This window comes from Misgurnus anguillicaudatus, chromosome 2, assembly GCF_027580225.2.
Source record: "Misgurnus anguillicaudatus chromosome 2, ASM2758022v2, whole genome shotgun sequence".
NCBI classification, from domain to species: Eukaryota; Metazoa; Chordata; class Actinopteri; order Cypriniformes; family Cobitidae; genus Misgurnus; species Misgurnus anguillicaudatus.
This window is the reverse complement of record NC_073338.2, coordinates 37147362-37160504: the sequence shown is the minus strand read 5'-3', so window position 1 is coordinate 37160504 and position 13143 is coordinate 37147362. Positions and strand designations below refer to the sequence as shown.

Genomic DNA, 13143 nt, shown 5'->3' with positions numbered 1-13143 from the left:
GCAGTGTTCAGCATTCCCAACTTGTTTCGAATGAGATCATCATCCGGGTACTGGAAGTGTATTCAGTGTTATTGGAATTTTCAATGAGAATGGCATATAGAATAGCACATAAGTACTGTATGAGATTTGGGACACACTTCCTGTCTTCACACTGTCGCACTGAACCAAGCGTGCCGCACAAGCCCTGAAAAGTGAAGCCAAAACGTCTCGACCGCCCCCCAGTGACCGGTCCCAGTATAGGTAATAAAGCCCGCCTCCCCATGTTATTCAATGGGACTTGAGACCAACTAAAAAAATTAATTAAACTTCAATTATCTTTTTTCCGAAGTTGGTTTCTGTCATTTACTGTAGTTTTTATCACGCTAATGTAAATTCAAATGTTTGTTTTTAAAATAGGTTTGTGTTTAGTTAGTTATTTAATGATATAAAAACAGTGGTGTCACGTCATGATTGACAGCTGTGATGTCGTGTGATATGCGCATTCTACGAGAGCGAGGGCGGGGTTTTGACTTCGCCTTCCCTTCCTGCTCACTACTGCGCAGGACTGGTCCCGAAATCGCTATTGCGCAGACTCAAGACCCAAGATGTCAGCGCCATATCGGGACACTGGCGGCTTCACTTTTCACCAATGGAAGAGAGCGAACAGGCGTCGTCCATCTTTTTTACAGTCTATGCACTGAACACACAAGTGTGTGACATCACCAGTTCCTTCCTGCAATTTCACAGTTTTGCTTCTATTATGTGAGATCTTCAGGTGTCCTCTTTAATCCACAAAGGCTATTGGCGTTTTCAGTCAACGTCTTCACACTGGTGTATTGAAGGGTTTAAAGCACATAGAAGTGCCTGCTGTGTTTTGGTCTTTCAGTTGATCTAATAAGTTTAATAGAGTATACAGAGTGAATTAGTGGTAAATGGATACATGCCTGGATTTGCCACTTGCATTTTGCAAAAGCTTACATTTGGGGATTTTTAATCTGAGGTCCACAGTGTACCATTAACTGCAATGAGATTATTAGATTTATGCAGTAAACAGTTTTTAAATTATGAAAAAATACTGTATTTGGAAAGATCAGAATGATCTCACAAGAATTCATATGTATTTTACGAGTTTAAGGGCTATTTGTATGAATTTGTACAAAGTAAATCGTACAAAAACTTACCAGCATCATTAAAAAACACATTCCTAACCTTGCCCCTAACCCCAACATCACAGGGCAAATGCAAATCATACAAAAATATACAAATGTGGTCGTAAGAATTAGCCACCTCGTAAAATACGTACGATTTGCCACGAGATAGCATTAGAAAGATCTGCTTACAGAGGGTTCACAAGTGGCTTTTCATGTTTTAAAAAATTTAAAATCAGATGATTATTTAACAAACCTCTAACAGTCAGAGTCTAATAAAAGTAACTAAGCATGATCACGTCTTGTGACATTTAGTGTCATTAATATTAGATCTGGCACGTCTTGCACCAGATTTCACATGAGATGGAGGGCTTATTCTGTAAACAACTTAAATATCATTCTTTGGTTCACAAAAAAAAAAAAACACAGATACTGTATAATATTAGAAGACAATCCACATAACAGACCAAATGTTTTTGTCCTTCTTGGAGCATGATAGTCCCCGTCACGCTCAGACAATATGTTTTAGTGTATTCAAAAAGAGCATGTAACATTAAACATAATGTAAGAGTTTCAAAGGTTTGGGCTGACTGATGACAGAATGTTCATTGTCTTTTAAATTACATCCTAAAATAAATAAAACTTTGATCTGTACGCAAAAAAAATCACTAATCACTGAATCCCTTTTTCAAAGTGTGTTTCAGAAAGTCTGAACTATCTGCAGTGTCATCCTGACAAAAATGAACTGCAGTATCTTTCCACTGATGTTTACTTGCACTGAGGTCTAAAGCTCTTATTAACGCATATTAACTTCTTAGTTAAACTCCTTCAGTTTTAATACGGTTTTCAGGCTTCTGCATTACGCTTTGGGTCACTGAAGATTTTCTCAGACTCAGGCAATGCCAAGGATTTTTCTCTAGTACTAAAATAGCTTCCAGTTGCAATTAATATAGACAAATGATGTTTAATGGCCATGAATGGAGCTTCACTGCAAGATTTTTTTAAGTTAATTATTTTCATTTTCTGCTTTACAGAAAACTTTACACTTTAACCTTATATTTTAATGTACAGTTTTCTTTATGTTAACATAGGTATCCTGAACAGATTAACTACATTTATTACATACATTTTGAATGTATTCAATAACGTCTGTACACCAAAAGTGTCCATACATTGTATCTATTATTTTATCATTAAAAATAAACAAATATCCCTTTTCACTATTTTGGAAAAAAATATTTTTTATTTTTAGACAAATCCATCTGATCTCTCGAGAATACGGATTGTATAAGTTGCCTAATTCACATAAATTCATACAAAGCAAGTCAATAATAAAGCTCCAACTTCACAGCACTGAAAAAAAGTAAATTTCTTTTGCAAATTTTTGCACTCATGTTTTTCAAGTAAATTTTACACTTGTGAAATTAAAGGGGCCATGGCATGAAAATCTGACTTATCCCATGTTTAAGTGCTATGATTGGGTCCCCAGTGCTTCTATCAACCTAGAAAATGTGAAAAAGATCAACCAAGTAACTTAGTTTTGGTAAACCATTTTCTGCAAGCATGTGAAAAAATAGGTTGTTGAAATTTGGCTCTCCTTATAATGTCATAAGGAGCTCTTATTATAATAATATTGCCCCTTAATCTGTACTATCCAACCACAGCACTGCCATTTAGTGCAAAGAGGGAGAGAGAGAAAATAATTCACAGTACAATTGAGTTTCAACAAACCACCATCATTGTGATCAGTGTTTGCACTTCATCCTCTCATTTGCATTTTAAAGGACACACCCAAAACGGCACATTTTTGCACACACCTACATAGTGTCAATTTTAACAAGCTATAATAAATTATTTATATGGCATTTTGGGCTAAAACTTCACATATGTACTCTGGGGACACCAAAGATTTATTTGACATCTTAAAAAAGTCTTGTGACATGGCCCCTTTAAAAACAATAAGTAGAATTTCCTTAAAGGGGTCATATGATGAAAATGTTAGCATTGCCACTTTGTAGGTGTGAGCAAAAACAGGTCATTGAAATTTGGCTTTCATTATGATGTCATAAGGATATCTTATTAGAATAATACCGCCTCCTTAATCTGAACTCTCCAACCACTGCACTGCCGTTTAGTGCAGAGAGAAAGAGAGAGAAAAGAAGGACTTGACAGCACAATTGAGTTTGAATTACAACAAACCACCATCATTGTGATCAGTGTTTGCACTTTATCCGCTCATTTGCATTTTAAAAAACACACCCAAAACGACACATTTTTGGACTTGACAGCACAATAGAGTTTCAGTTACAACAAACCACCATCATTGTGATCAGTGTTTGCACTTCATCCGCTCATTTGCATTTTAAAAAACACACCCAAAACGACACATTTTTGCTCAAACCTACAAAGTGGCAATGCTAACATTTTCATCATATGACCCCTTTAAGTTTACTAACTTAAGTTAATTTTCTTTCTTACAAATTTAAGTGGAATTTACATGATACAATTAAGTTGAATTAACTCAATGTGTTCATTTAGAATGACTTAAATTACACAATTTTTGTGTTATTTCTACTCAAATCTTGGTTAAAAACAAAATTATTTTTTTATATAATTTACTAATTTTATTTAGTTAAATTTACTAAGGCGGATAATAATTTTTCTACATTGAGGGGCGAAAGAAAACCTTACAAAAGCATAAAAATAATATTTGGTCGGTCAACGCAAGTGTGCAAGCAAAAGATTTTGTAGAGGAAGAAGTCATTTTTGTGATTTATGGTTTTCTACATAAAATCATCCTACATAATGTAAATATAACATTGAGATCTTTAATATTGAATGAGTAAGACTATATCAAAGATTGAAATCAAACTTTGATGCTCATAACCTCAGAATTAGTTTAAGAACTTCAGCCTGGATTTCACAGACAGGGTCACAACAGCTCCACAATACCGGTGTACACATTGCCATGAGATTGCATTGGTTAAAGGGATAGTTCACCCAAAAATGAAAATTCTGTCATCATTTACTCACTCTCATGTTGTTACAAACATTCTTCAAAGATTTTTTGAAGAATGTTTGTAATCAAACCTATCAGAGGCCCCATTGACTTCCATACTGTAGTATTCTTTTTTCTTACTATGAAAGTCAATGGGGTCTCTAATTGGTTTGGTTGTAAAATTTTCCTTCGTGTTCATCAGAACAAAGACATTTACTGTATACAGGTTTGTAACAACATAATATTGGGTAAATGATGACAGAATTTTTGGGTAAACTATGGCTTTAAGTGTGGTTTAGGTGTCCAAATATTTTGAGGGGCCACTGTAAGTGTTATGTATATCGAGTGAAAATCTTGTTTTTACTTACAGAACATTGCCCTTGTTTTTCTTTAGGTCACTGAAAGTGCTTCAAATTGTCACAGGCCATTAAAGGCTATAGCATCACAACATCCTCTTAATCGTGGTTGAAATAGAGCTCGAATACATTATGCTCCATTTGCTGCCTGGCCAAGAAAGACTTTCGCAAAGTGAAGGAGTTACATAATCTCCCACTCACCCTCAGGCTGTTTCGAGATAAATCAGCTGCTGGCATCTGTACAGTTTGTGAGTTTAATAGCAGCTTCACATTACTGCCATGAAATCCTTCTGAACGCTTTCCCCATAGACTTCTATACATGCAATATTTAACTACACACAAGAATAGCTTTTGCACACTGATGTTTAAATCACTGTTTCCTGTTTTAATGAACAGCGTGTCATTAAAGATCATTCCTTTAAAATTCATGACAGGAATTCGTACTAATGAGTACTGAATACAAAACATGAGTTATGTTTTAAGAGACAGACATGTTTTATCTTTGAACTGAGAAGTGACATTAATGTAACATTTATGTATACTGTTCAAATCCTCACAGTTCTCGTTCACAAAATTAAGGCATTTATGGCTTGTAATGAATTAACTGAATTTGTACAGTTACAAAGTACCATATCAAATGAATCAAAAACACATACTGGAAAAATAATAAAACTTTCTTAAATACAAAAAGTACATTAGATATTTTTATCTTTGGTGGACATATTTACATAATTACATCTGATCAAAATGAGTAAAACTATCAACAATTTCATTCAAAGGTATCAAAATTACATAATACAGTGCAAATTGTTGTGCAAAACAAATACTAATATTGAAATGGAAAACGCAATAAATCCATTTTGAATAATTTCTGCAAAAATGTGTTTTCTATACTAAGAAAGTGACAAGATGAAAACCAGTATTTTTTGTTACAAATTTTCACATAGCATCTTTAGGTTATAATAAAACTACAAATTCAAATCCATAATTTGATTTTCAAAGATTTATTAAAAAAACGAAATTATTTTTTTCCCGCAAAATAATATATATAATTATGCATTCATCTTTGCCATGTTATATTCATATAATTGACTGGTGGTATGATTTTGCGTAAATGTAAGAATTTTAAAATGGTGTTTATCGCGTTTTGGAACCAAACTCTTCAAATACACCAACTCAAACCATGTTATTAACATACACAAGATGACAGAAGTCATGTTTCAAATACATTTTAGTTAAAAATTACTCACTTTCAGACTTTTCCATATATAAAATATTTACCCCAATAGAGGATATTTTGACAATTGCAGTATCCTTACTCCAAACACACACACACTATACATTACAATGAGAATATTTTGACAGATTACAATTTAACATGAATAATGGTGGTTCAGCTTTAGATAATTCATATAATATAGGTAAATAAAGAAAAATGAATCAAAACCTGGTATAAACCTGGATTAAGTTGCAGTCACAGCTGGAAAATTATTAAAACAAATCTCAGGTGCATCAGGTGACCAGAGTTGAAATGCTGATACAGTTGGCCCTAACTGTTTTTTTTTGTCATCATATAATTATCCTATTATAAAAAGTGTAAATAACAACAGCAAAAACTTCTTAAAGGTACAGTTCACCTCAGAATTACAATTATTAACCCATATTTTACTCACCCTCAAGTCATCTTAGGTGTATATGACTTTCTTTTTTTAGCCGAACACAGTCGGAGATATATCAAACAATATCCTGGATTTATTCGGCTCCATAATGGCATCGGATAGTGCCCCATTTTAAAAGCTCCAAAAAGCGCACATTCATGAAAAACCTAACTAATACAGTTATTAAATATCTTCTGAGATGAAGCAACAGGTTTTTATAATGTTTGTTCAGAGTTCAGTCTCCAGCAACCTCAACTCTTTCATGAACATGTCCCTAAAGCAGGGGTGTCCAGACTTTTTTGTGTGGTGATCTACTTTTAAAATGATAAAGCCGACAATATCTACCTGCTAAAAACACAGTTAAATTTTTTAATAACACTTTAAATGCGTGTTAGGACTATACTGCATATATCTCTGCATTGAACTTAGGGTTGTCGCCATTACTCCATTCTTTTTGAGGAGTTTAAAAAAAATCCTTGAGTACATGTCGAGTACTCCTTAAAATAGCGGTTTAGTGAAACAAACTAGAAAATGACAACAGTATCAGAAGCATATCTATCCCTCTCTCTCTTGTTCGTTCGCTCGCTTGGCGCAACGATGGGGATGCCAGCTGAGGAGACAATTGTGGCTATTTCCTCCCACGCCTGTTTAACCGACGCTGATTTGGGCGGGTTTCTCCTATCCCCATACAAAACAACTTCTCTGTCTTTGACTGCTCTTACAAGAACGTCGGTCTCCTCGGCTGTGAACCGCTCCTGGCGTGCGCCTGGTAAATCCGTCATAATAATAGCAACCCGCCATGGAACTTGCGCCCTTGCATTTAAAGGGAATGTTGGATAGCGTTCTGATTGGTTTATTTGACGTTACGTCCAAACCACACCTATGATTAATGAACCTACTTCAGACCAACCCCTTATTGATTTGCGCCTGGCGCAAGAGTTATTTCTCCCGCCGGGAAAATAGCAACAGCGCCCAAGATCCGCCCACAAAGTCACTTGCGCTTTGCGCTTCGCAATTGCGTTTCAGATCGTTAAAATATGGCCCATTATGTCAATGCATCCTTTGGCACCTTTAAAGAAAAACGTTTTTGAATATTTAAATAGGGAAAACAGGTAAGAGATTGGTGGCTTCTAAATTCATCATTGTTATGAATGGGGCTAGGCTAAATGCTAACACATTCGCAACGCACTGTACAAAGATTAGGTGCGTGCATTGAAAAAAAATAGGTATGTATAAATTTGTCTAAGTTGAGATAAAAACCTAGTAAAAAATTTAAAAATGATGGTGTTTTCCTTTAACAATGCGGCATTATCTAACGCCGTCATAAAGCTAAAAGAGCCAGGATACTATTTAATATAACTCCAAATTTGTTTTGCCGAAAATAAGAAAGTAGCATACACCTAAGATGGCTTGACGGTGAGCCATTATGGCGCTTTTCCATTGCATAGCACCCCACGGCCTTGGCCTGGGTCAGGCCGGGTCAGCTCACCTCACTATGGCTTGGTTAGCTTTTCCATCGAGTTTAGTATCACTTCGCAGTGGGAGGGATTATAGGCGTGTCGTTATATTTGCACTGCCTGCTGCTGTGACATCTTACAAGTGAGAGTGTTGTTGTACATTCCCATACATTCATTTATTTCTCAGTCCGCCACAAAATTAAAATTGACCACCACAAATAGATGTTTGCACATCGCGTTTATTGCTTCTGTACAAACACCTGAGCCTCATTTAAGTTGCATTTAAGCATATATGTGGACGTGCGCATCACGAATGTGCAGCCACAAACTGCAAGTCTGGAAAAAACACTGTTATGGTGTTCCTGATTCTCAACCTGTGGATGTTTTTCATCGCTAAAAGGAAGTATGGGAACTTGTAGCAGAGCACAAATAACAATAAGCTTACTTGAGACAGCGCAAGCTAGCATGAAGGTAAAGCTAATCTTTTACAATATAGCGATGACGCTGGTAGTGACGATTCTCTCAGACCAATCAGTGATCTACAGTGTTTTCACATCACGTTTTGGTATCAGCTCGGGTCGCTTGGAACCCCGACCGAGGTGGTATGAAAAAAAGTCAGGTACTATGTACTGCACCCAGTGGAAAAGCCCCCAAAAGTAAGCTGACCCGACCTAAACCACACCAAACCGTGGGGCACCATGCAATGGAAAAGCGCCATTAAAGGAACAGAATGTAGGATTGTGGCCAAAACTGGTATTGCAATCACAAAACTTGTGGCTAAATCTGGTACTGCAATCACACAACTGGTGGCCAATACACAAAATGACAACATAAACATCAGTTGAGGGCTGCAACTCCACTTTTCAAATGACAATATCCTGGCCAGACTACTGTTGTCAGTGATATAAGTATTTGAAATGAAAATGATTTCTTAATGTGTAGTGACATTTTAGGGCCATTTTATGATTCATTAATATAGATTTCTTACATACCGTTCCTTTAAATATGGGCTAATTTTCATTTTTGATTCAACAAACAATTTTGGTTGCTGACACAAAGTTTGCAGAAATATGGGCTATGGAAACAAATCCACAGTTTAATGCCACAGTTTAGCCAGGGGAAGAGGCTCTGCAAACTGCTTTGGGAAAAAAGCTAAATCTCAGGTCCAGAAATATTTCTAAATTCACATACCCTTGCCTGTAAGCAACCATAAACACACAATCATGGCTGGCACAAAATTCTCAAAAGCTGTTCAAATGTAATCTGGTGGACCTTAAGGGGGTCATACCCTAAGAAAGTTTAATTTCTCTTGATATTTGATCTTACCTCTGCCCACTCTTTACTTTTCTTCTCATCTATTACTTTTCTTTCCTCCATGATCATGCACCCCACTTTCATTTCTTTGGTCATAATGTAGACTCAAGCCCGGGCTGCCGGGCACTATCATATGAGGTGATTTTGTCATGCAATGAGATAAGGAAGCTGTTCCACAAAGGCCAGACAGAGTTCACTGGCCTAAGAAGGGTCCCAGCAGGACCAACCAGCCTAAAATGGCAGAACAGAGGGATATGAACACCTGCGAGATTGGCTGAGTAACAGCACGTTCTGTTCTCCACAGATGAATTTGAATGATACCGCAGGGCTCATGGTACATTAGAAGCGTAAACAGATCGCAATCTGAATTAGAAGACATGACAGATACAGATATTAAAAAGATATAAAAGGATTTTTCTGCTTAGGAACTTTCAGGGTTTCATATTTGATTGCGTGACGGTTCAAGACATACATGTACTGTGAAGTATCAGAAGAAGAATATTAATAAAAAATGTATAACAGTATGCTTGCCGACATATTATAAAAAATTGATTAATAAATAAAACAGATGATATATAGTGACATGCCATCTGCATTTGCTCAAAGGGAAACGTTTTAGTTACACTCTCAAGATACAAAAGCTTTCACTGGGGCGTTACCCTTTTTAAAAAAGTACACATTTGTACTTAAAGAGTGCATATAAGTATCTCATATTGGTATACATACTGTATCTGGACCTACAGTAAATGGTACAGATTAGGACCTTTTTAACTCTTTCCCCGCCATTGACGAGTTATCTCGGCAATTAAAAGAAACCACTTCCCTGCCAATGACGAGAATTTCCGGCTTTCCGCAATACCACTATTATCCACCAGGTGGTCTGCAACTTATACAACCTGAAAGTAACACCTCATGTGAATGAGAAAGAACTCTGTGTATGTTTTGAGGATCACTTTGAATTTGATCTCCATCAGAAGTCCTTCACAAAAAAGGAAGCTTTTTGCTCAAAATTTTGTGTTTTTGAAGAAACCTACCCATATTTGAGAGGTGATAAAAAGAGAACTAATGAAGGTAGGATAACATGTTTTTGGTTTTTTTTGAAAGCAGAGGGTCTGTTCTTTCATTTTATATATTGTATGTTCATATATTTAAAGACGAACATTGGAAGGCATTAAACTTTTGTGAAAATAATGAAAAATGGCGCTGGCTAGCAACTTAAAAAAAAAAAAAATGCTGGCAGGGAAAGAGTTAAGGGGTACCGTCCAAATGGTTTTGTACCATTTTTTCTCAGAGTGTATTATTAAAATGGTAAGAAACGGCTGATTGAGAAGGACGTTTTTTAAAATTCATAAATTAAATTCACAGGTTACTGGAAGACACACATCAGGCCATCAGAAAGGCAAACAATCACTCTGTGTCTCGCGCCAGCGCGCCACACACTTGCAGTCCATCTGTGTGGCTGAATTAGAAATGAGCAAAAGCAATCGTGCAAAGGTCAGACTGCCGTGGTCTGTTTGATGCTGTGAAAGCTGATGCGGGTGGGCGAGGTGGGTATGGACATAGCCCTTGCCACTCGAACTCGCAAAGCATGGTTATCCTGCCAGCGATGCCAGCGCTTTCTGGCTGCGGAACGCACCTGTGGAAAAATATGCATCCAGGTGAAGTTCATCAGAAGTTTGAACTTAGAAATCAATTGAAGGAATCGATAAAAATAACATTTAGTTTCAAAGCAAAAAAAAAAACTGGTATTAAATTTTTTATGGTAACATTTTACAATAAGGTTGCATTTGTTAAAACAACTGATAGTATTCATTCACGTAACCAACCGGGAGGGCGGGGTTAGAGGTTGGAGGGCAAGATAGCTGTAGTTTACACTAAAAGGCAACAAGTTGGTCAATTTTCCATCTGATTGACGCCACAAAAATTTAAATGATGTTAATTTGTTCCTATGAGGAGTGAGGAGTGGGATTCCCGTGTTAAATATTAAGGCTCTAGCTCAAATGGAGCAGAGGGATTAATGTCATCAATATTGCAAGTTTAATCAGTAGTTGCCACGCAACCATACATCCCATTCATCCGAAAAAATGACACAAAAAGCAATTAACCACAGACTTGTCAGGCATGCAAAGTTTGGTGTTTTTTACTATAAGGATAAACTAATAGCTGTTCAAAAAGAGCAATGATAATTATGGGTCAGAAGAAAAGCAATCTTGATCGAAAAGACCTAATGAAACAAACAAAGAAATAAAGCAGGGAAATGTTTATAAATTTGTTGCCTGTCCTGCTCACTTTTTGAATTCATTGAAATATTTTGCAAATATATTTAACAACATTTCTTGGTTTTCTAGCAAGATTCCTGTTATACAGTCATATATCAGTGTTAGTTTCAGGGCCACAGGGGTTGGGATTTTTACAACATTCTTATTACCATTTGTCCAATTTCAGGTGAAGGAAGGTCAGCAACAAGAAAAGTTTTATGTTATGGCTGCATTTTAAAAATTTTTATTGTGGATAAAAATTGCATAGTAATAATATATTAAACATGCCTAATAAATAAATCATTATGTTGATACATTGTCACCACGTTTGAGTTTTTGCGACCTACAGTAATTTTACACCCGATCTTGATAAACAAAACACCTGATCTTGGTTCTACACTGCAAAAAATTATTTTCAAGAAAAAAATTTCTTAGTATCTTTGTTTTGTTTTCAGTAAAAATATCTAAAAAAATTGAAATTAAGATGCTTTTTCTTGATGAGCAAAACGACCCAAGAAAATAAGTCTAGTTTTTTAGACCAAAAATATCAAATTTAAGTGATTTTGTGCATAAAACAAGCAAAAAAAAATCTTCCAATGGGTTAAGCAAATTTTTCTTGAATTTAGATTTTTTTTGCTTGTTTTATACACAAAATGGTAAATGGACTGCATTTATATAGAGCTTTTAACAGACCTATGGCCATCCAAAGCGCTGTACCATATTGCCTCACATTCACTCCCACATTCATACACCGACGGCGGTGTCAGCCATGCAAGGCGCCATCCAGCTCGTCGGGAGCAGATGGGATTATGCCTGGCTCACACCACAGGATAATCGGGCCGAATTTACCCCGATTTTCCCCTCCCGAGAATCCTAGGGAAAATCGGGCAATGGACCTTGATCGGCTCCGAAGTTCGGCCCAGATTATCCTGTAATGTGAGACGTTTAAAAGTCTAAACTTACACCTTCCGATATGCTCTCAAGCAAATCGGGGCCGCCCCGATCTTATCAAACATGTTTGATATTTAGGATTTTAAATCCGCATAATTACGTCATTACTTTCACAATATTCATTGAGAGACGGAGATGATTGACAGCTTTCGGGACCGCGAAACAAGCTGCAGTACGGGTAGACAGCGCAGCCGGAGAAATAGTTTGTGGAAGTTAATGTTTCATTCTACTTTCATTCCGCCACAACTGCAGCTCGTTGGGGCAGACAGGCGATTTAAAATATCGAAATGAATTCCTTGCTTAATTCACGTTGTTCACTCTTTTATAAACATTATCTAAAATATCTTAAAAACAACAGAACATGATGATGGTCAGTCACATCACGCACCTGCAGCTATTCTGTGTATAGAGGAAATTTAATAAAATAAATAGGCATACACGAAATATGTTGCACTAAAATAATTAGCATATTAACAAAACAAATTTAAATTGGTATGGTGATTTTCAGTTCTTTTTTGTGACGTGCTCCACAAACGCACAGAAACTGATTGATGAAACACCGCACACTGTGAATGATAAAACGTCACGAAACGATTCACCATATAAGTGAATGGGAAGGACTGGCGTATCATATGCACGCAAAATCGGAATTTGGCGTATCTATTGCACGATAATGACACTGCGTGTCATTTGTACGCTTTTTGGTGAGAATGGGTTGGTGAATCTGATGCGCCTCATATCCAGACTTACAACGTTTCACATTAAATTGCATATTTGTCCAGAACCATTGGTAATGTAAATACTGAATTTAACACGAGACACTGCAGTGCAAGATAGAATAGATTAGAATAAAATAGAAACTACTGTCATAATAAAACTATAATGAAATTTATTTAGAAGCTCTTAAAGACCCGCAGCCTCAGAAGAATAAACAAGAAAAATAGAATTTACATAGTATATAGCTAAAAATAATATCACTGCAGAGCAGTATATACAGTGGAATTAAATAATGCAAACAACAGTG

General features: G+C 36.3%; 1 protein-coding gene across 2 annotated transcripts in view; it reads right to left on the bottom strand.

Moving 5' to 3' along the window:
• Positions 1–4836: 4836 nt before the first annotated feature.
• The window catches only part of LOC129442779 (corticotropin-releasing factor receptor 2), a 106767-nt gene continuing 98460 nt past the window's right edge, over positions 4837–13143 (bottom strand). For both annotated transcript variants that reach the window (XM_055203052.2, XM_055203053.2), the window contains one exon: positions 4837–10546. In XM_055203052.2, the coding sequence (XP_055059027.1) occupies positions 10406–10546 (141 nt within the window). In that variant the 3' untranslated portion in view covers positions 4837–10405. The remainder of the gene's footprint in view (positions 10547–13143) is intronic.